The sequence below is a fragment of the Chinchilla lanigera genome, unplaced genomic scaffold (assembly GCF_000276665.1).
Source record: "Chinchilla lanigera isolate Chin_1 unplaced genomic scaffold, ChiLan1.0 scaffold00049, whole genome shotgun sequence".
Lineage (NCBI taxonomy): Eukaryota > Metazoa > Chordata > Mammalia > Rodentia > Chinchillidae > Chinchilla > Chinchilla lanigera.
This window is the reverse complement of record NW_004955450.1, coordinates 1,874,005-1,901,870: the sequence shown is the minus strand read 5'-3', so window position 1 is coordinate 1,901,870 and position 27,866 is coordinate 1,874,005. Positions and strand designations below refer to the sequence as shown.

Below are 27,866 nucleotides of genomic sequence, written 5' to 3'. Positions count from 1 at the left end.
CAGCAGCCTCTGTTCATACGCCTCCCACACCTTCTGCTTCACAGTCACCCCAAGGCCAGCTGTCCCTGCACTGGTGAGAAGTGGCTTTGGCCGCTCAGCCGACTCACAGCCCTCACCCCATGGTCTGCTCCACCCTGACCCTGGGGCCCAGGGCTGGTGTCCAGGGACCCCTTGATCAAGCTGGCTCTGGACAACCCCACGCTGCCCCTGAACCCTGCAGTCTGTGTGGTGGGATAATCAGAGACCAGCACCTTCTTCTCCCGCCTGGCCATGCCCACACTCTCCACTGGTGACCCCACCCGAAGCGTGGGCCTCACCCCCCTCACCTTGCGCCTCTGCTCCTTCTGCCGTTCTCGGAATTCCTCCAGGCTCCGCAGCTCCTCACGCAGGGCCAGGGCCAGCTGGAGGTGCGTGCTGCCCACATTCTCCATCTCTGGGGGCAAGCCTGCCTCAGCCTACCACAGCTCCTCCACCCAGCCCTGCCCAGCACCCTTTACCTCCTCTTCTTTGCCCCATATATCCTCCCTCAGCCTCAGAGCCTAGTACAAAGCCAGTGATAGCCTGCCTCACCCTCCTGGCAGGCATCCACTCCCCCCATTACCCTGCAGCCCCAGGCAGGGACAGGGGGACTTACGCTGCTTCAGGGAGTCAAAGGAGGCCCGTAAGGTGCTGCAAGACAGAAAGGACCGGGTTGCCAAGGAGACCATGTGCACAAACGTGAAATCCTGGCAGACCCAGAGTGTTTTTATTTTGGTGGGGAGATCCCGGGCCGCCTTGGATCCGAGGGACCTATGTAGCAGGTGAATCGTGATGATCCACATAAACCCCATCCTGGAATTCCTAGAGGGGAAGCTCTCTGTGGGAATTAGAGAGTAATCCAAACTTTCCGCTGTGGCAGAGGAGGGGGACAGGGACAACCCTGCCTCTGCACCTCTCCTGGTGCGCCCCTCCCTCCAGTCGTCTCCTCTCAGCACCTGGGATGAAGCTGAAGCAGGAGAGGGCCACGGTCAGATCTCGGCTCACCAGGCAGGGGAGTGGAGGAGCGCTCAGAGGGAGCTTGGTGAGCGGCTGGGGCCACCAGGTGGCAGGAGGGGACAGCTGTGGGTCCTGCTGGCTGCAAGGACAGGCAAGGTGGGCATGGGCAGAGGGGAGAAGAGGAGCCAGGCCTGGGGGACAGGGACAATGCTAGGCTGGCAGGTGAAAACAGGACGCCCATTTGCTCGGGCATCAGATAAATAGGCACAAACAGCATGTCCGCTGGAACCCAATGCAGGAGAGGCTGTGCAGAAGTGGTAACTGGCCAGCCTCACCCTGAGCACCTCCTCAAACCCCAGCCAGGGAAACCCAGGACACAGCAAGGAGGAGTGGGGACACACCATGGCGGCCACAGGGCCATGTGACACCCGGGACCCAGCTTTCTCTGGGAAGAAGCCTGGTTTCCTGATCTCCAGGGACCACTGGGGAAACAGCCAGGGAGGAGCAGAAACCTGGCAGGACCCCAGAGGCCAGGCCTGAGGGAGACTATGGGTCCCGGCGACCGGCGAGCCCCTGCCTTGCCCGTGTGGGTCCCCGAGCAGCTGAACCTCCTGTGAGAAGAGTCGGGAATGCAGGGTCCCAGGCCACAAGCTAAATGGAGTGGGGTCTGGCCTCCTCTCTCACACTGCTCATGGGCTACTGTGGCTCCATCCTGCCCAGAGGGTTCACCCTCAATTGTGAAGGGAAGGGACCTTTCCCATCCCCATTTCACGGGCAGGAAATGAGGGAGGCCTGAGAGGAGGTGGATCTGAGGCCCGAGGAAGGAGGGATATTGCTGTGACCACGCCACTCTCCCTGACTCCTGGACTGCGACACCATGCAGGCCTCTCCCTCCTGCCACCCATCACCAGGGCTATTGCCCCTTTCTGCTTGACTCTCAGGAAGCTTGGCCTGCATTTCTGCCCTCAAACAAGTCCAGCTTCCCAGCATAAAGGGCTCTTCCTGTACTCTCCCCTGACATGGCCTGTGCCACCTCAAATCCCTGCTTTGGCATCCCTATCCTTTTTCTACCTGGCTCAGATAGCCCAACCAGCACTTCCCTGCACAGAGGGCTGTGCCCACAGTGGGCTGGCATCAGGGATGGGCATCGGTTCCTCAGGGATGGCTTCGTTCTTGCTGAGCTCAGAGGAACAGCAATCACAAAGTATTTTGCAGGAAAACCGCATTGCTTCAGGTCTACAGCAAAAGGAGGTACAGTTTGAGCCATACTCTTTTGGGAGCCGTCCCTGCTCACAGGAAGCTGGCCCAGCCCTGCCTACTTCAAGTCTCCAACCCTTGCCCATGAGCTTCCGGGAGCCAGGGCACCCACAGCTTGTCAGGGCCAGAGAGGGCAAGTGGGAGACAGCCAAGCTTGTGGGGTACAGGAGGGCAGAGGGCAGAGGGGAAAGGGCAGCCCCATCTGGGTGGGTGAGCTTCCCGGTGGGCTGGGCTTGCCGGGGCTTGGGCCCCAGGTCCCGGTTGTGTCCCCTATTGCTCCTGAGTTAACAGCCTGCAAAAGAGGCTCACGCCACAGTGGTGTTTAGATGGCAGAGATGTCCCCCGTGCTCCACTCCCTGGGGCTACTGGCAGCTCCCACCTGAGGCTGAGGGATGTTGTAGAGGGGGGGTGTAGCTCTCTGCCTATTGGTGGGGGTATAGGACCCCCCTGGTTTCCTTCCCATTGTCCTCTGCTCACCACTCTCCAGGGACTGAGAGAGACTCCCCACACACCTGGGCTCCCCCACCTGGGGCCGGGCCACCAGCCAGGCCTCCCTCACATGTGTCTATACCAGGGACTAATGTGATGCCCACTCACATCTATAGGAAGCCTCCAAGCTGGCACAGAAAGAGTGGCCTGTGGACAACAGGCCTCAACCAAGGAAGGGCTTCCTAGAGAAGGAGAAGAAGGAAGAGACAGAAGAGACAGAAGAGGAGGAGAGGGAGGAGGACGAGGATGAGGATGAGCAGCAGCAGCAGGAGCAGCAGCAGGAGCAGCAGCAACAACAACAACTTTCTCCTTGATCTGGGCTTTGCCTCAACCCATGGCACATAATAGGTGCTCCACAAGTGCTTACAGGACAAATGAGTGGATGATGGCTGCTCGGCCCAGTTAAAGGAGTGACAGCCAGCCTCACTGCCCTAGTGTGTACCATGCTAGGCAGCAGCAAGAACCACTGAGGCTGCTGTGTGCAGACAGCAGAGCTGCATGGTGGCCCTGAAGGAGGGATACTGGGATGGACCCTGTTCGAGAACCCTACCCATAGGCAATGCCCATCCACTGCATGCCCTGCCCACCTGGCCACTGCTGGCTTCTCCTGCTCCCCTCCCAGCCTGCCCTGGGAGCCAGGTTCTGGGCAGTAAGCCCTGGGGTTCCTTTTTTTTTTTCTTTGGTTTTTTGAGGCAGGGTCTAGCTGTGTAGCCCAGGCTACCCTTGAACTCTTAGTGATCCTCCAGCCTCAGCCTCCCAAGTCCTAGGATTATAGGTGTACACCACTCCACACTGCCTAGGGTTCTTTCATGGGCATTTCCATCATCATGAGGGCCCAGAGCACCTCTCAGGGGTGAGTGCTACCTTCCACAGGGACTCACAACTCAGAAAGGGAAACTAAGTCAGGGCAGACCTGCCCTGCTCTCCCACACCCTCAGCTGAGCTTACTCCTTCTCCTAGGGATCAACTTCTCCTTTCCTGCTGTTGGTCCCAGTGACTCACGGTCCCCTGAGCATGGCTCAGAGGACCCACCTCCCATGGCCACCTCCCACCCTCCCAGTGCAGCCCCAGTCATCTCTTGGAAAATCCAGCTCTCCCGGGTGTAACCCTCAGCCCCCACCCGCAGCCTGGTTGTCCCCTCAGTGCCACTGCACCCAACTGTACCCCATCCAATGGCAGACGAGATATGGGCTCAGCACTTCAAGGGGATGGAGCACCCCACTCCAGCCCCAGGCGTGGCCTCCCCAGCCCCAGTACTCCTAAAGCTTCCTCTGGCCTCCTCATGGCTTCTCTGGTAGGAAGGGTGTGGTCCGTTCAGGGACTCTGTCCCAGGTAGAGCAGGGCGCATCACCTCCAGGAATCAGTGCAGGGAGAGGGGCTGGTGGCTGTGCAGGCTCAGGCCTCAGGCCCCTGTTCAGGACTAGCCCAGTGCTCTGAGCCCCAGCCTCCTCTGTCCCTGTCTGGGAGTGTCCACACCTTCCCGAAGCTGCCCACACCCCAGGCTTCAGTGCCCAGTCTCAGCCACCCTCTCTGTCCCCCTCCCGGGGCAGGCACAGACTCCACCATGACCACTCCCCAGGGCACCCTCCCAGCCAGGCCTGTGCCAAGCCCTGGACCATTTAACCTGCTGAGGAAGGGGATGTTCTTATCTTGCAACTGACAGGGACAGCGGCAGTCCCAGGCCCCATCCTGGTGGGAGAGCAACAGGCCTTGGACCCCCAGTGTGCTACCACCTGACTTCCTCTTCCTCCTAGAAGCCCAGGCTGAGACATAACTGCAGGAGCTGGGACAGGTGGACAGGAGCCATTCCTCACCCCCTGGACTGGCGCTGGCTGGGCTGTGAGCAGGTAGACTAAGAAGATTGACTGGTCCTGCCCAGCAGCACTTGGATTTGATCACCAGGCACCATGCAGGGCCCGCACCTGTGAGCAGTCTGGATGCCCCAACCCTGCCTGGCTACCGTGCCATAGGACACCCAAGAGACAAAGTCACGAAGCCCCAGCCAAGGAGAGGCCAGAGCTGTGACTGGTGCTTACTTGATCTCCGTCTGCCCACCCGCCTTCCGCGCGATCTGCACCAGCTCCTTCCCATACCGCTCCTCTGCCTGGGCCCTGTAAGACACAGTGGACACTGCTGTCTCCACCCAGGACCCTCTGCCAGCCTCAGGCAGGACAGCTGCTAGCAGAAGCTGGGGCCCAACCTCTCCACCTCAGGGACCTGTGGGTTCCAGACTGCAGGACCGGCATTGGCTTCTGGCTTCCTGGAGCAGGATGTCCCAGCAGCAGCCTAGAGAGATGCCAACCCCCGCCCACCCTGCTGCCCCGCACCTCTGCCGCAGCAACTCCTCCACGTCCTTGCACATCTTTCTGCCATCCAGCAGCCGCTGCAGCAGCACCTCGTAGCCTGTGTGGGCCGTGAAATCCCTGCACTGGAACACAGGATACAGGGATGTGTGAGCTTGCAGTAGGGAGCATGGACTGGGGGTCCCTTCTCACTCCTGGAGCAGCTTCTGTCCTGTCCCCCTCCCCACTTGAGGTCGAGCTCTTGGGATTTAGCTGTGACTTCACACTGCACCCGAAGGTCATTCGCACCGGTAGAGGTGACAAGCAACTGGACAGTGCCACTGTGCCTGGTGTCAGAGGTTACAGTCCAGGACACATCAACACCAACATGGGACAGCGGGTGACAGGGCCACCACCGAGGCCCTGGGACATCACCAGCCCTGCAGTTCACACCCACATGGGAGCCTGGTGCTACTGTGCCTGCGCCCTTTAACCCCATCATGTCACTATTTACAGGGGCAATAGGTGCGCGGTGACCCAGCTTGGCGTGGTGGCCTGGCACTGAGGATGGGCGTCTAGCTGGTATCACCCCCCATGGCCTCTGTGATGGTGGGTCCCCAGGCACTGGCCATGTGCCCAGCTGGCCTAGCTGCCTGCACTGCTGGCACAGTCCTCTCGAGAGCCCCAATCTTGCAAGATGGGCACCAGGCCATGGACAGCTCTGCTGCATCCCCACCATGTTCCTTTCCTTTTGGTGCGGGGGAAGGAGCCCAGGGCCTCACACACAAGGCCATCACTCGCTCCCGAGCCACCTCAGCCCTGGGTCAAGTCCCAAGGGGGTACGTAAGAGGCACCTTGGAGCATCTTGGGTTCCAGGTGTGAGGCTGAGCTGCTGTGCAGCAGCTGGGGGGTGGTGGGTTTGAGGCTGCAGGGTGCAGGGGTCCTACAGTGTCCCCCAGCCCAGGACCAACGGTCTGCTCCCACTTTTCCTGACTCAGCAATGAGATGAGTCCCGGTGTAAGCAGGGGCTCTTTCACTCTTGAGGACTCTGGCCCCCATCCTAGAGTGCACCAGGCAAGCCCTGAGATTCAGCACTGAATCTGCACTGCCCTCCAAAGCCTCAGAGGCTGGGAAAGGATCACACGCATCATGTGCCCATCCCGCAGAGGTCACCGGGCCCTGCCCATGGTCAGACACACTTTAACTGTCTTCCAGGCAAAGCCCAGCCTCTTTCCTCTGCCCCCCCCCCCAGCCTCTCCTCAAATTACGGGCACGAGTGGAGGGCACTCAGTGAAAATCACAGGGAGCTTCCTGCAGGAAGAGGTGTTTGAGCCAGGTTCTGGGGAGACACGAGGTCTTGAAGGTCTACAGAGAATCAGACACAGGCAAAGGCAGATGGGCTCTCACTCCAGGTCTGCCTAGCCTTGGCTGACCAGGATAACATGGAGATCCCCACACTCCTGTCGCCCTCTGTAGATGGTTCTGGGAGCCCCTGCAGAACACCTGTCCTGGGCATGGCGTCTGCCCCCAGCCCAACCTGGTGATACAGGACACAGTCTCATCTGTGCAGCTTTCATGCATAACACTTGCCGGCTAAGTGACCAGTGGACTCACCTGCCACATCTGCCCTCCCCCTGGGCCCCAGGTCGGAAGGAGCGGTAGTCAGGGAAGAAAACAAACAGGAGCCTCAGCCCCTGCCCTCCCTGAATGTGGGTTTAGGCCAGGAAACCACAGACCCAGCCAGGAAGCATTCTGCCCCCGAGTCCCACAGACACTGAGGGAGAGCAAGGGCCAGCAGGGGCCACAGTCAGGACAGGATCAGGGTGAGAAGAGGTCCTGGCTTCCCCACGGGTCCCTTAACCTGCCCTCGCTGAAGCCCTAGAGTGGGAGAGAAGCCACGCAGACCTACATTGGCCATCCCGGAACCAGAGGAAAGCAGCACCGGCCCACAGGCTGAGTTCTCAGGAGCGCAGTCCCCACAGTGCTGAGGCTGGTGACTTCTGTCCCCCCGGCACACAGGGCACTGTGAGCCACAGGCACGGTGACTGGTGACCAGGCTGTTCCGAGGAAACGCCTGACCCGGGCTGCCCAGCCCCCTTCCACGCTGCACCTCCTCCTCTACCCCCCAGCTGCCTCCCCCTCCTCCTCCTATTCCTCAAGGGCGGGTTCTGCTCAGAGCCCTGCTCAGAGCCCTGCTCGGAGCCCAAGAGCGAGGCTCAGCATGCTGTTGAGGAAAGGAGGAAGCGACATTTCCATCCAAAACCTCTCTGCTGCAGACGTACCATCCAAGGCCCAACACCAGAATCACCTTCTGAGTCTGAATCCTGGCTTACCCACCCCACTTCCTCCATCCATTCCATCCTCAGCCTCTGTCCTGCCCACTGCCTCACCCCCTATGAATTCAAAATTGAGCCCTTGCTGCGTGGGTCACATTGCCCCCAGGCACTGACCACAGGAAGGACTATAGTTGGTGATACGTGCCTTTTACAGCTGGAGCTCCCCAGGACCCCACAGCCATTCTTTGGAATGAAGTGATCAAAACAACAAGACCTCAGTCTCCGAGGCCCCAGGGCAGATAAAAATCCCACCTCTGCTAACCTCCAGCTCACAGTCACCTCCCTTCCTGTTTCACCTCTCTCCGGCCAAGCCCGTTTCCCCTTCGTTACTTGCTTGTAGTTGGCTTTAAAAACCCTAATTGTGTAGGTCACACAGCTGAGCTGCAGAAGATACATGTGATAAAACAAGCAGTGAATGTTTAAATTTTTAAAAAATATATTACACTACAAGACACGTTGCCATCGGTTCCCCCATTTTCTTCCCCCTACTTTGAACACACTTATCCCACTGTTCTTGCCACTTTCAGAAGCCGCTCTGGAGTCCTCTTTCATGAGTGTCTTTAATCGTGCTGTCATGGCTGCCTCAGTGTCCCAAATCGACTCAAAATATAGCCCATTCATGGTTATTTTGACTTTAGGGAAGAGGTAGAAGTCACAAGGTGCCAGATCTGATGAATAGGGTGGGAAGGGATGCATCATCATGTTTTTATTTGGTGAAAATTGCTGTACCAGAAGCAATGTGTGACGTGGAACATTGTCAGGATGGAAGACAGAACCATTTGCCCATCTCTCACGCTGTTTTCTGTACCCATCGTTTCTCAAATGCTCTAATTAAACCCTGATCATATTCAGCGTTCATGGTAGTGCTCCTGGGTACAAACTCAGCTCGCAAACTTCTACCAATGTCAAAAAAATACAATCAACATCACCTTGATGCTTGTCGGGTCTACAGTCCTCAGCGCTTCCAGCACAGCTATCAAATGGTGCACACACCTTAATGTTGGGTCTTGATTGATGTGCTTTTTCACACAAAAAGTGAGTGATTGCATTAGGAACTCTGACCCTTGGTCTCAAGATAATAGCCATAGACCCAAGTGTCAACTTCTGTGATGGCATTTCTTAAAAAGCTGCAATCTGAAGCAGCAGGACTAAGCAACTCCAGTGAAATGGACAAAAATCTCACATTAGTGATTTACAGCACACTGTAAAACACAGCTCTATCATAGCTCACAACCCAGAGACTGCACTGAGCCAGCCAGAACTTCTCACACAGTATCTATCACTCAGGTTCTATTGGATTTCATATTGAGGATCTTGCCTCTCCGTCAGCTGGCGCTCAGCGGCAGCAGCACTCACCACTGGTTTTGATTGCACCTTGTATTATTAGTCTCCCATGAGCTCTGCAGTAGACAGCACCTCTGTCGCGTGGATTATGATGATGGTGGTTGCCTAGGACACTTTTCAGGGACTTGATAGCAGTTTTGCTCAAACCCCCAGTTTTCCTTGTGGGCCAGTGCAGGTGTCCAATGGTGACCTTTGACATCAAGTTCCAGGAGCTCCATCCCCAGACCACCCAATGCCCCCATATTCTGAACATCCACTCTGTGAAGAGCCACGAAGCCTGATTCATGCACATAAACTGCCAACACTTTCCCCACACCTTAGCCACCCTGCGTCTGCACCCTATAAATCTTCTCAAACTCCACCCTTGGAAGGCAGATTTGAGGCTCTGGGCTCCCAATACATGCTCAGCCATCCTGGAATACATGGCCCAATCAGTGATGGGCAGGGGCTTGTGGTAGGGGAATACAAAACAGGCCTGGTTTGGTAACAAAATCCCCACTGACCGGCTCTCTGTGCCACACACCACACCAAGAATATCGTGGCCGCTATCTTCAAAAATGCCACAGACCCAGGAAGGCAGAGATAGCGATGAGGAGGCCCAAAGAGGGGAGGTGTGACTGCCCACAGCCACTCTAATGGAAAAGGACGGGGTTGGGATTGAAACTGAGGTCTGCCTATCCCCCAAGTCATGTGCATACGTAAGTCATTCAGTACAGGCTTTTCATTGTCAAATATGAAAGGGACCCTTTTGGGGTTTAGTTTTGTTTTTTTGAGATAGGGTCTAGCTATGCCCTTGATGTCTCAGTGATCCTTCTGCCTCTGCCTCCCGGCTGCTGGTTTATAGGCAAGTGCCACCACACCTGGCATGAAAAAAATGACTTTGGAAATGACTCCTCAGATTCCATCCACCTCTAAGCAAAGCTGTATGTTGGGCTCTACTTCAGGGGCTCGACTCTCAGGAGCCTGCTGTATGCCAGGCTAGGTCAGGAGCACCGCCTGAAAGAGAAGCACCAGCAAACAGCCCATGGCACCAGCGTGACTTGTCCCAGGCTGGAGGTGCCAGGTGCCTCCAGAACACCCCACAAGGGGAATGTGGGTCCAGCCTTATCACCCCTTGTGTGTGGCCAGCAAGCCCCTCAGGGCTGCGGGACATGCTGCAGAAAACTCATTATAGAAGGCAGGTACAAAAGTCTGCTGACCTCTCCTGCCTATAGTGGGCCACTTCTCTTGCCTCTGGGAGCCTGGGGTACACCGTTGCCAGGTTGTGCCCTCCCTGTGGGGCGGAAGAGCCACCTCCATGTTTACCGCCACTTCCTCTTCTCTTGCCCATATTGTTCTTGGTGGCTGTGGGGTGCCACAGAGACCAGGCCCCAAGCAAGCCACTTCCCTTCCTGGTATATCTCATGGGGACTTGGGTTAGAGGCCGCCTCTCCTGCCCCTGATAGCCCATGCTTTAGAGCCCAGCCCTGGTGGGGGTCACGTGTCACAGAAGGTCCAGCAGGGTTTGAGAGATGGGAAGGAGTGTGACCTACTAGATGTGTTTCACATTCTTTGCTAACCCTGGCCTTTCTCAGCCTCGACTTCTTTCCCTGGGGTAATGGGCCAAGTGGATACAGCAAGCTCAGGTCAGAGCTTAGCCAGGATGAGCTCCAAGCCCCACTTACAACCAAGAACACTAGCACCAGGACAGGTCACCTGGGGCACAGTCGGGACTTGGGTCTTAGCTCTTAACCTCCATCCCTCTACCTCCCTGCAGAGGCCCAGGCTCAGGCCAAGCACACAGGAGCTGCATAACAAGCGCAGTCTCTGTGTCCTGCCCTGCCTGCTGGAGGCTGTGCCTGGTTAGATAGAATCTCCCCTCAGCCCAGGCCCTGCTTGGACACTGCTCCCCACCCCGGGGTGCATTCATAGTGGACAATACTCCATCACATGCAATTCCAGGATATCCAAACTTACAACCCAGGCGGGAGGGAGAGGCCTGGCTTTGGCCCCAGCCCCAAGTTGCCAGGAAGAAGCCGGAGTCTGGGTGAAGTGGTTGTGCCTCGGAAGCCTCCAGACCATGGAGGGACAGTGGGAGAGGAAGTGGCTCCAGCCCAGAGGGGACGGGGGAGTGTGAGCCTGGGGCTTGGGGAGCCCTAGGCTGCTGGTGCACCTCACCCGGTGAGGCAGGTAGGGGCAGTACAGCTGCTGCAAGGAAGGACGAGGGAGGCACAGCACCCAGGAACCAGCACTGAAGTTGTTCCTGGGAACCACACAGAGGTTTCACAGGGAGCCAGGAAAGTCATCTGCCAGCCCTGTCTGGGGAGCTGTCTGGCCAGGAAGGAGAACCCCAAAAGCAGCTGTGTGGAATGCACTGTTGGGTGTCACTGGAGGGACCAGAATTGGACAGCTCCACGGAACAGTGGGCACTGGGGGTTGGGGACAGATGCTATGGTTCAGATCTAAAATGCGCCCTGAAGTCTGCCGTGTTCAAACGTGATGAATCCTGAGGACTCTACCTTCATCAGTGGGTTCGTCCATTATGCGATCATAACTTAGAGAACAGTTAGGGGTGATGGGACCAGGAAGTGGGCCTAGATGAAGGAAGTGGACCATGGGGGTGGGGTGAGGCCTAGGGGATCGTATCAGGTCCCTGGCTCTGTCCCACCGCACCTGCGGCCTACAGGCAGGGAACCAGCCACCTCTGAAACGGTGAGCCAGAAGAAACCTCTCCGAACTTGTTCTCGGGTTTGGCCACAGTGATGGGAAGGGAACGCACAAAGAACCGGCCCAGGTGTGTGGCCTGTGGCATCTGCCACTGGGGGCGCCATCACCAGCCATAGCAGCACCAGGGACCTGAGTTCTCTCACTCCTTCAGAGGTCCCGCCTGCTTCTTGTCTAGCACATGGGGACCCCAGACCTCCTGATGAGGTGCTGAGGGGTGGCCATGGCACTGACAGGTAACCCCTTCCCCTCCCCATCCAAGGCTTCCCATGCAACTGGGAGACCAGGAGCTCTCTGCTGAAGGCCTGGGGTTTGCATATCAGCTTGGGCTGGGCTGGGTGACCCCTCAAAATGACAAGCAACCTCAGCGCATGCCCAGGGGTGGGGTAGGGTGAGACCAGGAAGGTAGAAGAAGGGAAAAGTAAGCTTCCTGCCTACCCTACCACATTCCTACATGTTTCTCCAGTGTCTGCTGTGTTTCTGGGCTCTTTTTCAAATCTTTTTTCAAAATCATCTTTTATGGAGGGAGCAGTGACAGAACAGGGCAACTAGGTGTCCTTTCTGTCACCCAGAGACTGCAGCCAGCTCCTCGTACCCACCAAGGAGCACAGGGCGCTGGCTGCTTCCGCTCCGCTCCCCTCCCACGCTCATTAGTTGCCATCTTCCTCTGCCGCTGCTGTCTTCTATGGATGGAGGCAGCCAACCACATGGACTGTCAGAAGACAGCAAGGTTCATGCTCATGAGAAGGTGGAAGGCGCCCTGGGCTTGCCTCCGGGGAGACCCAGGCCTCACCCCCGAGCACAGCGTGCTCAGAAACACAGGCTGAGGGTTGCAGAGCACCCAGGGAAGCCCCGGAGGATGTGGCTTCCTGGCCGCTATTTCCTGAGGACCACGCTACATGCTGTGAATTCAATGACGCATTACCCAGCACCTTTAAATCAGCCATTCCCCACTCCCTGATGACAGTCCTCTAAGGTGGGATGGTTGCCCCCATGCCATGGGCATGAAGGCTAGTGGGGGCTGCTGAGGCAGTGGGGGCAGCCGAGCTCCTCTGCACTGGACTGATTGGCAGGCTGAGAGCCACAGCCTGGAGGGATGAGTGATCAGAGAATCCTGGAGGAGGGATGACAGGGAAAGGGTCCTAAGGATAAGTCTCACCTGCATATCCACGGGGGGCCATCAAGAGTAGAGAAGGTATCCCGAGTCTCAAACTGGGGCTCAAGCAGCAGAGCCAGTGAGGCCAACTCCAGGTCCGACCAGGGAACGGAGGAAGAGAAGAATGAGGGTCAAGGGGCCACAGATGCAGGGTGCAAGGAAGCTGCATCACCTGCTGGGCTGCTGCTCGTGGCCTAAGAGCAGGTCAGAGCTCTGCGGAGAGGACCTGAATCCCAGATGATACTGGGATCTGGGTGCTTGTATCCAAATGCCTCTTACCCAAGGCCTGGAAGGGTCCCTGTAGGGGCAGATGGATGAGTGCCCGGCAACTGTTCTGAGGCAGCCCAGGTTAGAGGTTGGGGAGAGCAGGCCAAGAGGGCAAAGACAGACCCTGCTTTGTAGAAACCATAGCACATTCATGCACTTAGAGGAGCTATTCTGGGCTCAACAGAGTTTGAGGTTAGAAAGAAGTTTCCAAGTTAGGTGAGGTGGTGCTACTCCCTGTCGCCCCAGCACTCTAGAAGCTGAGATAGGAGGATCCCAATTTGAGCCCAGCCTGGGAAAGTCAGCAATTTAGAAAACTCAGGGTGGGGGGATATAGCTCAGTATGAAAACCCTGGTTCAACCTCCAGTATCGAGAGAGAGAGAGAGAGAGAGAGACAGACAGACAGACAGACAGACAGACAGTCCATCCAGTAGGGCAGAGGCCAAGGGTGGACGGAGTCCTTACAGCAGCTGGGAGGGGAGGGGCTGGAGTCTGAGGCCCAGGACCCGGGGTGGGGCCAGAGCAGGGGCTGGGTTCTAGTTCGGGGCAAGGGAACTAGCAGGGTAGGAGCTTGGGGGAAGTGCAGAAAAACACAAGCCACCTCCTCCTGGGCTCTGAAGACCAAGTGAGGGAGGACGGGAGGGTTCTGACAAAGGCCCAGACCCTTAAGGAGCCCTGGAAACTGTGGCCATGGTGATGGGTACACATCAACCATGAATCCACAGGCAAAGAAGTGGAAAGCAGAACTGCAGTTGAGTCCTCGCTGCAACATTCAGCTGGATCAGGTGCTCTGGTCTCTGGGCCTCAGTGGTACCATCTGTAAACCTGGGTGAGCACACATTCCCTCGGCCCTAGGGGTGCACTCTGCTCTGTAGCTGTGAGGAGCCCAGGGCTTGGGGCTTCCTCACAGGGTTGAGATGGAGCTGCAGGGGCATACACCTGCCTTAGCCACTTCCCTGAGGGCAAGGACAGACCCCACAGCCTTTGGAGGACACAGTGGCTTCCTCTGCCAGCCTCAGTAGGTCTGGGCTCTGTCTGAGCTCCCTCCCAGCCTGGGCTAGTGGGGTCCCATGCCTGGGGTGGGGTAGGCCACAGTGTTCCTCATGCCGCCCAGGCCATTAACAACATTAATGTCAGTTCCAAGTCCTGACCTTTTAACCACGGCGGGCAATTTATACTGCATTTGCAGACAAGGAACCAGAGGCTCAGGGCCGAGGAGATAGCTCAGTGGCACAAGTGTCTGCCTGGTAAACACAAGGTCCTGAGTTCGATACCAGGCACCAATTAAAAAAAAAAAAAAAAAAAAAAGGAACCAGAGACTCACAAAGTTGAGGGACTCACCAGGGCCACCAGAAGTCTGGTAGAATCAAAGTGGGGCATTCACCGGGTTCCAAGGCCAGAAAGAGATGAAGATGGCGCCCTCTGTCTTAGAGCTTGGGAATAGCTTTGCCCTGCCTGACAGCCAGCATCAGGTCACAGAGCAGAAAAGCTGCCCCTTGGGCTGGGGAGCTGGGCTGCCCGACAGAGCCCTGTGCCCGGAACCATTCACTATTTAATGTTCTTGATAGGACTCAGGCCAGCACTTGCGGAGCCTCTGTGCAAGCTCCTTCCATCTAGGGTTAGGAATCATCTGAGGACTGGGATGAAATTCCTGCACGGAGGGTCAGTCTTGGCTCCTGGTCTTCTCCTGACCCTGGCATCAACCACACCATTTCCTGTGTCACCTTGTAGGGTCCATTTCCCTCCCATTCTACACCACAGTGAGGACACTGCAGACACAGCCAAGATAGCACCTGTCCCCCTCTCGGAGGCATTGCTCTGCCCCCCAACCCCTTGTCAGTCTTTCTTTAGAATTTGTGACAGCCCCAAGGACACCAGGCCACACTTCCCTGCTGATTCCCCTGCCTGTCACCCCAAACCAGCACGCTAGCCTGGACTGTCACTCATCAACTTCCTGGGCCTCCCACCACCTGTTGTCTAGAGTCCTTGTATCTGGAACAGTGGGCTTTAACTGGTCCTGACCACAGGACAGATATGCATGAGGAACCAAGAAGGGAGCTCCTGTTGCTTCAGAGGCTGTGATGCCCAAACGTAGGGCTTGAGTTCTGACTTCCACAGGCCTCTCAGGTCCAAGCAGGCCAAGGTCAGGGTAGACATCAGTTCCTTAAGGACCTTCCCTAGGGGTGGGGATTTAGCTTGGCAGCACAGCGCCTGCCTGGCAAGGGCAAGGTCATGAGTTCAATTCCTAGTACGGGGGGGGGGCGGAGGAGGAGGACTTTCCCTGAACCATGTGTGAAGGCAATGACACGGGGAGTCAGTTTTCCTGCCAGACTCTCGTAGAGGAAGTAAGGTAAGAGGTGGGGGTCTCACCCCTGCCTGAGAAGCCAGAGGTGGGGCAGCCATAGGAGGAGCCAATCACCCCAGAGGACTCCATGGCAGGTGGGTCCTTAAGTGAATCAAGGAGGGAGTGTAATAGGGTTTGTCTGGACTGGTGGCCAGTCTCAGCAGGACAACCTCGGGAGGTCCCAAGCCTCAGGTTCCTCTCCTATAAAATAAGAACAACAAAAGCACCTCTATTCAGGACCCCAAATAACCAAAACACGTTTTTAAACAATTTTGAGAAAGAAGAACAAAGTTGGAGGATTTGCTCTTCTTTATTCCAGAGCATACTACAAAGCTCCAGTAATTAAAACAGTATGCGCCATCATAAGACAGACTTACATACCCATCAAAAACACTCAGTGGGGGAATGACAGACTTCCTCTTTAATGGATGGGGTGGGAAAACTGGATATCCACATGCAAAAGAAATTTTGCCTTATACCATACACAGAAATTCAAAATGAATCATTGACCTGAATATCAGACCTAAAGCAATGATTTCTTAAATATGATCTTAAAGCACAGGCAACAAAACAAAAACAGATAAATTGGACCAGCAAAATGAGAAATTTGTGCATCAAAAGACAGCATAAAGAGAATAAAAAGACAATTCACAGAGTGGGAGGACACAGCTGCAAATCATACACCTGATAAGGAATAAGCATCTGGAATACATAAAACAAAACAAAAATTCCTGATACTCAACAACAAAAAATGAGCATAGGCCTTTCATAAAATTATCCAGAGGTGATATCCAAGTGACCAACAAGCATGTGAAAGGGTCCCGACACTGTTAATTATTAGGGAAATGCAAATCAAAGCCACAGTGAGACACTGCTTTATGCTCACTAGAATAGCTATGATGGTAAGAGAAAGAAGTTACCAAGTGTTAGCAAAGATCTGGAGACACTGGAACCCTTTTGTATTGCTGATGAGAATGTGAAATAGAACAGCCACTATGAAAATAAGTTTGATAGCTATTCAAAAAGTTAAACATAGTGGAGCTGGTGTATAGCTTGGTGGTAGAGTTCTTGCTGGGCATAGTAGAATGCTTGTCTGGCAGGCGTGAGGCCTTGGTCTCCACCCCCAGCACAGGGAAAAAAAATCAGTCAATTTTGTTATATATGTTCACCACCAAAAACCAGACCTCCAACTCTACTGTACAGGCCCTGGGTTTGATTCCCAGCCCTGAAAAAAATAAACGTATGATCCAGCAATTCACTTCTAGGTCTACACACAAAAGACCTGAAAACAGGGAACCAAACAGATGCTGGTATACTGATTTTCATAGCAGTATTAGTCACTGTAGCCTAAAGGCAGAAATAGCCCAAGCCTCCATCAGTGAAGGAATGCATGGCCATGGAATGTGTGTGTATATTGTTATTATTTTTCTATAACAGGAGATTCTAACAGGTGTTACAGAATGGATGAAGACATTCTAAATCAACTAAGCCAGACACAAAAGGACAAATATTATATGGTCCTACTTGTATGAGATAGCTAGAAAAGTCAAATTCATAGGGACAGAAAGAATAGAGGTCACATAGGAGATAGGGAGAGGATGTTATGGTTGCATCTTAAATAGGACTTCAAGGCCATGTGCTGAAGTCTTGGTTGCCAGACTGTGGCACTACCTAGAGGTGGGGGAACTTCAGGAGGAAAAAAAAAAGATTAGTCAATTCTGTTACATACCCTCACCACCAAAAACCAAACCTCCAACTCTACTCACTTTCAGGTAAGTCAGGTTAAGTCAATGATTCTTGAGCCTTGTCACACAATTGAGGTCACACAAGACCTGCTCCTGGTCTTGCTCACTGCCTTGGACAGGAGGTGATACGCTACCCCCGCCAGAGCCTCCTCATCCTCAAAACCCTTACTTAGGTGATGCAAGTTCTTATATCGCTTCCTCCCAAATGAGGAATCTGAAGTTCAAAAGGGCAAATGACTTCCTCAGCCCACCCATCAAAGGATGGGGCCAGATGAAGCTTCACAACAGCCTGTTTCCTTGGCAACATGAGGCCAGGGGTCAGCGGAGGGACCTTGTGGAGCCAGCACAGAGGAGAGCCCTGGTGTGGGTGGCCAGGTCACACGGGTACCTCTCTTCCCTGCTTGAAGCCAAAGCAATTTTGGTTTCCAATTGGATTTCCCTCCATTGTATGGTTTGCAGCATGAGCCAGGCACCAGGTGGGGAGAGGGGGTATCCCACACTCTTTTACAGGAGAGAAAATAGCCCCTACCAGGGAGGGTACAAAAGGCAGAAGAAAGAGTGTGCTACTGCCACTGTGTGCAGAAAGAGACCTTTCACAATCCAGCAGGCCTCTGACCACCAGTCACTTTCCACAACACCCGCTGGGTGCATCCAGCTCCGCCTCGCCCCACTCCCCGCTGCTCCCATCTTCTCCTTTGTCCCTGCCGGACTTTCCACCTAGAACTCCATTTGGCCTCTTGCAATCCCTAAGTCCTCCCCCACCATGTGCACCCCATGAAAGGCCCCCAGTCCTGGCCAGGGGTCACCCAGCTCTATGCAGGGCAGGAGCAGCATGGAGAGCTGAGCTCCTGGGCCCAGTGCATAGTGGTCAGCAAAGAGCCCATGCTGCCCCAGCCAGGAATAAAATCAAAGGTGGGACTGGGGCCTTGACCACAGCATGTCAGTCCACAGATGCTAGAGGTGACTAGCTGCCGGTGTCACAGAAGCAGAGCAAGCATGACCACAAACCTCCGCTGTCTTCTAACACCAGCCGCGGCCAGCCACGTTATGGGGAGTAGACACCATGGAACCAAGGTCTTGGTCCCCAGGGCGTCCGTGCACCACAAAGCATACACAGCCATGCAAGAGGTGAAGCTGTCGAACCACAAGCATGGCCTAAAAATACCATCGTGGCCCTGTAGATGAGAATGGCTTGGTTTTGTTTTAAAATATTTTCACGACACACATACTCTATATTTACTTGCAGAAACTTGAGGTGATAGGGAGAAGGGGGGAAATAAACTACTTCCAAATTGGCAGAAACTAGTGCTCATATGCAGGGACCAGCCTTTCATCCTGCGTGAGCTATGACTGAACCCAAAGCAAACAAGCCGACCTCCATATGCTGTTGGCAAGAGCCCCGTGGACCAGGGTTGGATTCGTGTGACCTCAGCCCGCCCTTGACCTGCCCGTGTCCTATTCCCACTGTGGAGATGGGGAGACTCCGCCCTCCTTACAGGCCTTTGGGGGACACAGTGGTGTGGCCTTCACAATGCCTGCCATACGATAGGCCCCCAACAAATGGAAGCTATGGAAGCTCCCCTAGGGCTGACCTAAGCAGTAAGAACTTGGAGAACAAAACTTTTATGAAATACCCATCAACTGAGGAATGGATAAAAGAGATGTGGTATTTTTATACAATGGAGTATTACTCAGCTATAAAAAAAGATAAACTCGAGGCTTTTACAGGTAAATGGATGCAACTAGAGACCATACTCATAAGTGAAATAAATCGGACCCACATGTGTAAACATCATATTGTCTCCCTAGTGTAAGAACCTGAAATAAAACCCAAAATGTACAATAGATATTATAAAAAGGAAAGACTTTGCTCAAGAGAAGGAACTACTGGGATGAGGGGAAAGGAGAAAAAGAAAGAAAGAAGGAAGGGAATATATATATATATATATATATATATAAAAGGATAGCTGGGAGGATTGTGCTGGTCATGTCTGGTGGTTTATTGAAAGGAACAGTTAATGCTTAACTTTTTTTGACCTATTTTCCATGTTTATATCTGGTGATCTGAACAACTAGTTTGAGGACAACAATATACAATATAACAACCATTGGTGAATTCCTACTATCTTGTTTGGTGAAGCTCTGTATCGTTTCTAATGTTTTTATTATTATTATTATTATATTATTATTATTATATTTTATTATTTTATTCCTAGTTTTTAAAATTCTTTTTAATGGTTTAATTAATCTTGTATTCTTACATCTGATAATCTGAGCAACTTCACTGAAGATAACAATATGTAATATAACAATCGCTGTTAATTCCTATCATTTTGTTTTGAAACCCTATGTCATTCTTATTGTTTTTGCTTTGTTTTGTTTTTGTCTATGTTGTTATTTTATTTTTTTAATTCTCTTTATCATAAAAAAGAAAAGAAAAAAACTTTTATGAAACTAGAAATATATGCCCTCTTTATCATTTTAATTTTTTGAATAAGCAATACTTTTAATATGGTTCAAAAACTACACAGTGTAAAGAAGTCTTTACATGAAAATATTCACAGCCACCTGGCCTTGTCCCTCGCCCATCTGTTTTTCATTCCCGAGACAGCGGCCACTTCACTGAGGCTGTCCAGGGATCCTGCGGACGTGAGTCCATGCTAGGGGCGGTACCGGTTCCCCTTCACCACAGGCTATAGAGGGACTCGTGATGCAGATCTACACCATTTACACTAACACCACATCGCACCTGAGACACCCTCCGTCCTCCCAATGTCATAGCAGCTAGTGGCACAAAGACCTGACAGCCTGGTCCTCAGCAGCCACGGCAGCCACCTCCTGCACTGTCTACACACCCTCCTGCTCCTCAGTCATGGGCACAAGTCAAGGGCACAAGTTCAGTCATGGGCACAAGTTTTTGGGCACATGGCCTCCCTGCCTTTGAGTCCTTCCTCAAAGCTGGCATAGGGGCTAGTTCCACCACAGGCCCAGGCCCCCCCATGGCTCTCTGTCCCTCTTTCCTGTATAAAGGTCCCCACCCAGGCAGAGGACTATGAGGGGCTCCAGAGCAGCTGTTTACACTGAGAATGAGAGAGCAGCTCCCCTCTTCCATTCAAATGTGCCTCCTGTCCTGAAAAGCTTCCCACAGAAATAATCCTCAGGGAGGGGCTGGGGATTTAGCTCAGCGGCAAAGCACCTGTCTGGCAAGCGCAAGGTCATGAGTTCGGTTCCTGGTACCGGAGAAAAACCAAAAAAAAAAAAAAAAAAAGAAATAACCCTCAGGGAAAACTATATACTTAAAGACATCCCCTGTATCATGTCCCCGAGTAATACGTAGCTGGCATAACCTACATGTCCAAGAATAGGGGATTGGGCAAATATGTCATAGCATGTCCACTGAATTCAAAAGCTGGAGAACAGTTAAGCCAGGAGCCACAGAGCTACTGAGGACAAGGACCCCACACCCACTCTCACATCGTTCATACTGAGAAGCAGGAGGGTTGCCCACTACTGAATTTACAAATAGTTAAGATGGTAAATCTTATGGGGATAGTTGAACGGTTTGTGCACGCCCCCCCCTGCCAACAAATTCCCAAAGGGGAGTATGAATTTCTGGTAATCTAGGTACAATCCACAACAGTCATGGTGATGTAGACCTTGCTGGCAACCATTCTGCCCAAACTTTCAGGCCTGTTTTGCGCTGTACAGTTGAGCCTAGCGCCAGGATTCACTCAATTCCTAGGCTGCGCGGGATAACATTCAGCCTCTCCCTGGTTTCCAAAGTGACCAGTCACATTAACCACAGTGATCCCAATTTACTTCATGTCACTTCTGGGTTTTCTGTTTGTTTTGTTTTGAGATGATTTTTATTTTTGTGTTTTTGAGACAGATTTTTGCTATGCAGTTCAGGCAAGACTTGAACTCACTTTGTAGCCCAGGCTGGCCTTGAACTCACAGCAATCCTCCTACCTCAGCCTCTTGAGTGCTGGGATTACAGCTGCCACCACACACAGCTGTTTTGAGATGATCTTGCTGTGTTTTCCAGGCTGACCTCAAATGCATGAACCTCCCTGCCTCAGCCTCTCCAGCAGAGAAATTACAGATGTGTGCCACCAGAAGTGCTACCTCTTATGTCTTATTGAAGCAAACATATAGCAAAGTGCAAGACCAGAGAAAAATTTCATGACAATGCGTAAGATTCATATTTGGCAGAATTATGTGGTGCAATGGGTTTGGAAATGCTTTCAATTCCCTTTTACTGTATCTATCAGAATAATTTCCTGTCAAATAGTGGATGCTTTCACTTTTGATTAATATGTCTCAGTACAAATAACCAGGGACAAATTCTTCCACTGAATACACCTGAGAGACAAATGATTCCATTGATCTATTTTACATTGTGTGTATTTCACCACAATCTAAAATAAAATTTTAAATAGAGAAAAGGGGAGAGAATACAAAGTTATGCACACGGTTTGCTTGCACTTGTGTAGGATAATCTTTCAGAAGCACAGCAAAATAGTCTCATTACCCAGAAACGATTGATAAGATGGGGGGTGGTGGTGGTATTTTTTTCCCCTCTGTTTTTCTCCATTTTCCACTGTCCTCTTTAGGTTCTTGTATTAACTGGATTGTTTCTTTAGAAGGTATCTATTTAGCTTTAAGAGCCTAGGGCAAAAGATGTGCCCAAGAAATGTGAGCCTCAGGGCCAGAGGGATAGGTCCTGGAGCAGGGGACAGGCAGCTCCGGGACAGGCCAAAGTGAGGCCCTCACTGCCCTCCTTTGTCACGTTCTAAATGGGGAACCACAGAGTCTCGAGACCAGGAAGGGGAAGAGGCGCCACAGATGAGGGACACCCTGGGCAGGACACCGAGGGAAGGGGTGGGCCTGGCCCAGCCTCACTTCACTGTCACCTGGCCTGCCACTTCCACCCAGTGGCAGGGCCCTCACCTGTTCCCTGGGCAAGGAGCTTCTAGGTAAAGCTGTGTCTCAAAGACAGAGCGAGGATCCCTATCAGAGGAGCACTCAGGCCTGCTCTCCCCTGATCCCTGGGGGCTACCCTGAGGGGCTGGGCCCTCCAGCCCTTACCTTCTTTTAAATTTCCCCATAGGTGTGGATCTCTGGAATATCTGGTCTAGAACCACACCTTTTCTCTTATACCCAGTGATCCTCTGCGAAAGCCAGACTGGGTGGTGTGGGGATCTGGGACACTGCTTTTCTCAGCACACACCTGATCAGGCCCAGTTACTTGGGACCTGCAGCACATTACTGTGACCTCCTTAAGGACAAGAGTGTCTCATGCATCTGATTGGATATGGGTGGAGCTCAGGAGTGTGGGTGAAACTTCTAGACAAAAGCCTTACTCAGAACACATCTGCAGAATCTAACAAACCTGAAATGGAGGATAAGATGGGTTCAGGAAGGCAGGTAAACTGCCCATTCATCTATTCTACAAACATGTACCTGGCACGCACGCTATTCCCCATTTACTATGATCCAGTTTGATGAGGCGGAGCACAGCAGGACCTGGCCTTCCCTGGCTTTCCTGCCCTTTGATTCAGTGCAGGCACAGGTTATAGGAAATCTAAGTCCTCTTAAAAGGAGGTTGAGATCTCAGCTCAATCATGTCTGATAGGTCCCACTCTGAGACTCAGCCACAAACTTCCTGCAGAGCAGTGATGTTCTTTGTCTTGCGTGCCTAACAGAAATGAAATTATCCGTTCCTTGGGCTATGACCTGGCCTGTGTATGCCTCACCCTCCTCCCACAGCAGCTGTATCTGTGCCCTGCCACAGCCCACAGCAGGCTGCAGAAGCTACCGTGTGGGCACATGGACAGCTCTGCACAAGACCCGAGAAGAGAGAGGGTGAACCTTCCCTTGCTGAACCTCCTGACCACTTCTGAGCCACTGTATCTGCTTTTTATAACTTCTCTATCTCCATCTTGGCTACCTGAGAGACCACTTCTAACCGCTCAGATCCACCTATATATCTGTCACCAACTGTGTCCTGGTCCCAGGTGGACGTCACCTAATTGCTACATGTGCTGGACCCGTTTGCTCAGATTGTGGGTAACACAACAGTTCACTGCCCTGACTCAAAGCCATGGGGCTTCTCTCATGAGCAAAGTCCGTGAGCATTGGTGACCTCAGGTTTAAGGTTTCCTTCCATTACTTAGGGACGTCGTTCCCAGCTGAGTTCTGAAGGCTGCACAGCTTCTGGGTTGGAAAGCAGGAAGAGGCCCCTTGAGGGTTATTTCTGCTGCTGGATAGATTCGTCTGTGGACTGAGCTTCAGAATTCTGTTCTCTCCACCTCCCCTGATCTCCTCGCCCTGCTGGGAGGTCAGAGCACAGAATTCCCCTCCACTTCCCCAGTGTGGATCCCAAGGCCAAAGCCCAGTGGTATGCTAGGTTCGTAGGGGATAACGAAATACCCTAGCTGACACCGGCATGGAGTCAGCCTGTTAGGCTTTATTCCAGCTCTGTGACCTTGGGTAAGTCCCTTACATTCTCTATGCCTCACTTTCCTCATCTGATGAAGGGATAACAATAGTGTCGACTTCATTGGTTGCTGTGGGAATTAAATGAGTGACTACATACACAGCCCTGAGCATGCCACCTACCAATCTTTAGAGCTCAATAAATGTGCATTGTTATCCTGCACTGGGCCAGCTGGGCACAGGAGAACACTAGGACCACGCCTCTGGGGCAAGTGATGCCCACAGTGACCTGCTCTGGCCCTTTCTAGAGAAGCTGTCCTCTTGCGCAGACCCAGCACCCAGCCCTGGGGATGAGGAGACATCTGGGGACCATGAAGCTGCCACAGCCCAGGGTGTGACAAGTGCAGGCGTGGGCGGGATGTTGCTCAGGAAGCTGCCACGCCCAACCCTATGCACCATCCCTGCCCCCCAGGCTCTGCCCCAGGGAAAGTGCTGGGCCAGGGCACCCTGGTGTCTGCCTGGGTGGAGCCAGCTCTGCCCCGTCAGATTGTGGGTAGCACAGTCTGGGCTGGGCTTCTGCCCCCTCGGTAATGATGGGGAAACTGAAGCCCATCAGTGCTGCCTCAGAGCAGTGGTACAAGGGAAGCGGCTCACTCACACAGAGCTGGCCCAGAAGGGAAGGAAACCTGGCTCTTTCGCCCAGTCCTCCTGGCTGCACTTGGGATAGGGGATTGGGGCAGGCAGGGCTGAGGCGGCTGAGCAGAGGGCCGGGGAGTCCTCTTCAGGGACTGGAGTGGGAATAAGCGGCATAACCACATTCCGTCTCCAACCAGAGAGGTCTCCGCTGGTCCCCAGGGGCAGAGGGAAAGCGGAGCGCAAGTGGAAAGCAGTGTGGGGTAGTTTGATTCTGCCTGCAGGCTACATGGACTGACAAGCCCAGCTAGGTGTCCCATTTCATGGCAAAAGGCCTTAATTACAATTTCACTGAATTTAAGAAAGCAGGCAAGGCATTGCCCACTCCTGCTGCCTCCTTTGAGGACCCCCAAGGTCTGTAGGGGGCCAGGGATTGGGCAAGGGAAGAGAGCTACCATGTAACATGCAGCAAGGTGCGGGGGCCTTCATACTTAAAGCACCTGCAGCTGGGTGTTTATTTGTCCTTATCTCTATTATGCCGACAGAGAAACTGAGGCGCAGAAACATCGAATGACTTACCCAGCCTATAAGTCACAAGGCCAAGATTTGAACCTATGTGTCTGTCCCCAGGCCTCTGACCTGTCCTTCATTCCCTGCCAACATGGCCTACTCAAGCCCCGCCAGTGTTGGGCTACCTGAAAGCTCCTGCTGCAGAACAGGGGGCAGATACTGCACCCAAGTACCCCAGCCAGTGATCCCCTTGCTTCCCTCTCACAAGGGAGAGTGACCCAGGCCACCTCTAAGAAAGGACCACAGATCACCCTCTATTTTATGAGACCACACTCCCATCACTACCTTGGGACACTGCAGCCCAGACGGCCTGGCGGCCTCACTCACCCAGAAAGCATCTCGGAACTGCAGCTGAGGCATCATCCTTGCGTCTGCTGTGCAAAGCTTGCACTCCTGCCCAGGCAGGGCCGACCGTGGCCAGGCGCCAGGAGCACTGTCCAGGCCCCCTCCTGTCCCAGCCGGCGCTGTCTGCAGCCCTCAGAAGGCAGCCACAGGCCAGAGACAACTGCCACAGGGAGGGAAAGGGCTCAACCTGTTTTGCTTAGGGCTAGAACAGCGGCAAATGAGGAAGGAGCTGCGGCCAGAGATGGGAGGGCAGGCAGAGGCCGCCCCTTCAGCCTCTGCAGTGAGGACATAGGCCAGGCCCCAGGGCAGGGAATGGGATGCCAGCCCTGGGGAAGGCAGGGCCGGCTGGGTGAGGCAGGCTGTGCACCAGCCAGGCAGGCAGGCAGCCTGGGGCCTGTGAGGAAGGCTTGTGCAACCTCCCAGGCCGACACCAGGGCCCGCGCCCACAGGAAGTGGAGCTGCTGCGCTCCCCTGTGCGGCCCCGCCTGCCACCTGCCACGTTGCTGCCTGCCCCTGCCTGCCCCTGCTCCTGCCCCAGCCTGGTTTATAATCAGAGCTGTAAATGCAGGGTGCCTACAGTCCACTTATAGTGTAAACACTAGGGACCCAGGACCCCGGGGGCTGTCACTCATCTGCCCAGCCCCACTCCAGGCCAGGCCCAGAAAGGCAGGATCCTCATGGCTCCCCCAAGCCTGCAGCATCTATTTTCTCCAGCCCTGCTGCCTGGTGTCCCAGGTCCTGTCCCCAAGGAGCTGAGGCTCCGGGACAGACACAACTGTGCTCTGGGACTGTGGAGCACAAGGTGGCAGGGTAGGGTGTGGGGTCAGTAGCCAAGATGCCAAGGTCCCCTGGGTACCACTCTGCCCCTCTGCAAGATTCTTTGGGCGGAGCTGCCAGAAGATGATGGAGTCTTTAAGCTCAATGACTGGATTCAGAGAAGCTAAGGCAGAAGGATCACCACAAGTTCAAGACCAGCCTGGGCTACATGGTAAACTCAAGGCCAGCCTGCACTACACAGCAAGACCCTGTCTCAGAAAAAAAAAAAAAAAAAAGACTGGATTCAGGCTTGAGAGACAGGACCATAAAGGCACAGAGACAGGAGCTGGGAAGCCCAGGTTGAGATCTAGTTTTTGTTCCGTGGCTGAAGGACCCTAAATGACCCTCCAGCTCCCTGAGCCTCAGCCTCTTCGACTGCCACCCCCAGTCTCTGGAAAAGACAGTGTCAAGAACACTTGGAGAACCTCTGGTTTGATAGGGTGAAACTAGGGCCTGCATCCTCTGCTGGAGACCCCAGCAAGGAGTCCCAAGACCAGGGGGTGCTGGTAAAAAGGGGAGTCAGGATCTTTCCATGAATCACTGCTCTCCTGGTGCCTGGCTTACAGTTATCTGGGCTGAAAAGATAGATGACAACTGCTGCGGAAATAGCTAAGCTCCCACATGCCAATTACTGTTGCTGGGGTTTAGAGAAGGGACACACCCAGGCCCTGGGACCACCATCAGGGGAGCATGTCACAGCAGCCAGGCCACAGACCCCAGGATTCTTGGGCTTGGGGTAATAAACACACTTAGCATCACAGCGCCTTGCACAGACTTCTGCTACTTGCAGCAGCAGATGTTACTGTGAAGACACACCTGGGGCCCTGGCAGCCACATACTGAGCTGCACCTCTCCTCCCCAAGGTGCCACCTGAGCTCAGTTTTTTCATCTGTCAGATAGGCTGAGCCCATTAGTTCTGCAACAGACTCCGCACTCTACAGCCTCCTTTCTTTTTTTTTTTGGTTTTTCTCCGGTACCGGGAACCGAACTCACGACCTTGCGCTTGCCAGGCAGGCGCTTTTGCTGCTGAGCTAAATCCCCAGCCCTTACAGCCTCCTTTCACTGGCAGAACTTTCCGACTGGGCTCCTTCCGCCCCTCCAGGTGTTCTTCCCATTACCTCCCACAGGCACCAGCCACAGAGTCTGCCTTTCCCCTCCCAGGAGGCCTCAGCCCACTTCTTGGTCTGGGTCAACCCTCCCACCCCTCCAGGACAGCCTCGAGGGGCCCACACATGGGCCTTCCTTTCCTAATCACACTGGTCCAGCAGGAGTTCTCAGCCACAAAGGAGTCTTTCCTGTGCTCCCTGTCCCCTACCTTTGCAGCTCCCAAAGTCCAGGCATCCAGAGCCATCACTCTGGTTTGCTCATGACTGGGCACTTACAGGAACCATCTCACTCAGTCTGCCTCTGTCCCCGCTGCTCCCTTACAGGTGAACAGCGAGGGGTGAGTTTACACAACTCAGCCCAGGTCTCAGGGGTAAAAGCAGAGGCTGGTGTGGTACTAGGTCTGTCTGCCCCAGAGCACACGCCCTCAGCCACCATAGTTGTCCCTTACAGCAGCCTCTGTTAAAGGGGTTTCATGCTTTCCCTGATTCTACTGTGAGAAATGCTCACCCCAGTTGACAGGTGGCCATGCAGCCCATGGAGGTGTCAGAGCTGACTATTGGGACGAGAGTATGGCTGTGGCACCTACTCTTCTTTATCCACTGTCATTTGTATCCATTGAAGATACATTTGGTAGTGAGGAAGTAAACAAGAGGACTGGCATGAGGAAGCAGATTATCACCCGCACAAGGGTCTGCAGGTAGCGCATCCTCCAAGGGAGGTGCCTTAGGCCTCAGGGACCTTTCTCTGAGTCTCCTCCATCAAGGATCCTCCTCTTGTTCCTCAGGCTTGGAACCAGGAGCTGCAGCAGCTTAAGTCCTTGACTCTAGAAGTGGCCACATTCAGGCAGAAAGCAGAGGTCTGGCCATATGTCCTATGTCCTCTGTGTCCTGCGCCTACCCTGGCCTCCAGGACACCTCTCTGGGCTCTCACGGCCCAGCAGCAGCCACACACTGCCACTTCACCATCATTGCCATGGCAGTGGGAGCCCTGGATGGGGTTGTTGTGCATGCTGGTGCCAACCCCCGACCGCCATGGCCTTCTCCTCAGCCCAGGTCCTCAAA

General features: G+C 53.8%; 1 protein-coding gene across 4 annotated transcripts in view; it reads right to left on the bottom strand.

The window, feature by feature from the left end:
• Pstpip1 (proline-serine-threonine phosphatase interacting protein 1) overlaps positions 1 to 25,318 on the bottom strand; it is a 31,717-nt gene extending 6,399 nt beyond the window's left edge. Inside the window, exons 1-5 of one of the 4 annotated variants that reach the window (XM_005393479.2) lie at positions 24,865 to 25,318; positions 5,049 to 5,149; positions 4,758 to 4,832; positions 635 to 669; positions 327 to 433 (exon numbers count right to left, since the gene is read on the bottom strand). In XM_005393479.2, coding sequence (XP_005393536.1) covers positions 327 to 433; positions 635 to 669; positions 4,758 to 4,832; positions 5,049 to 5,149; positions 24,865 to 24,900 — 354 coding nt within the window. In that variant the 5' untranslated portion in view covers positions 24,901 to 25,318. The other 3 variants (XM_005393481.2, XM_013519024.1, XM_005393478.2) reach the window with 3 other exon arrangements.
• Positions 25,319 to 27,866: the final 2,548 nt, after the last annotated feature.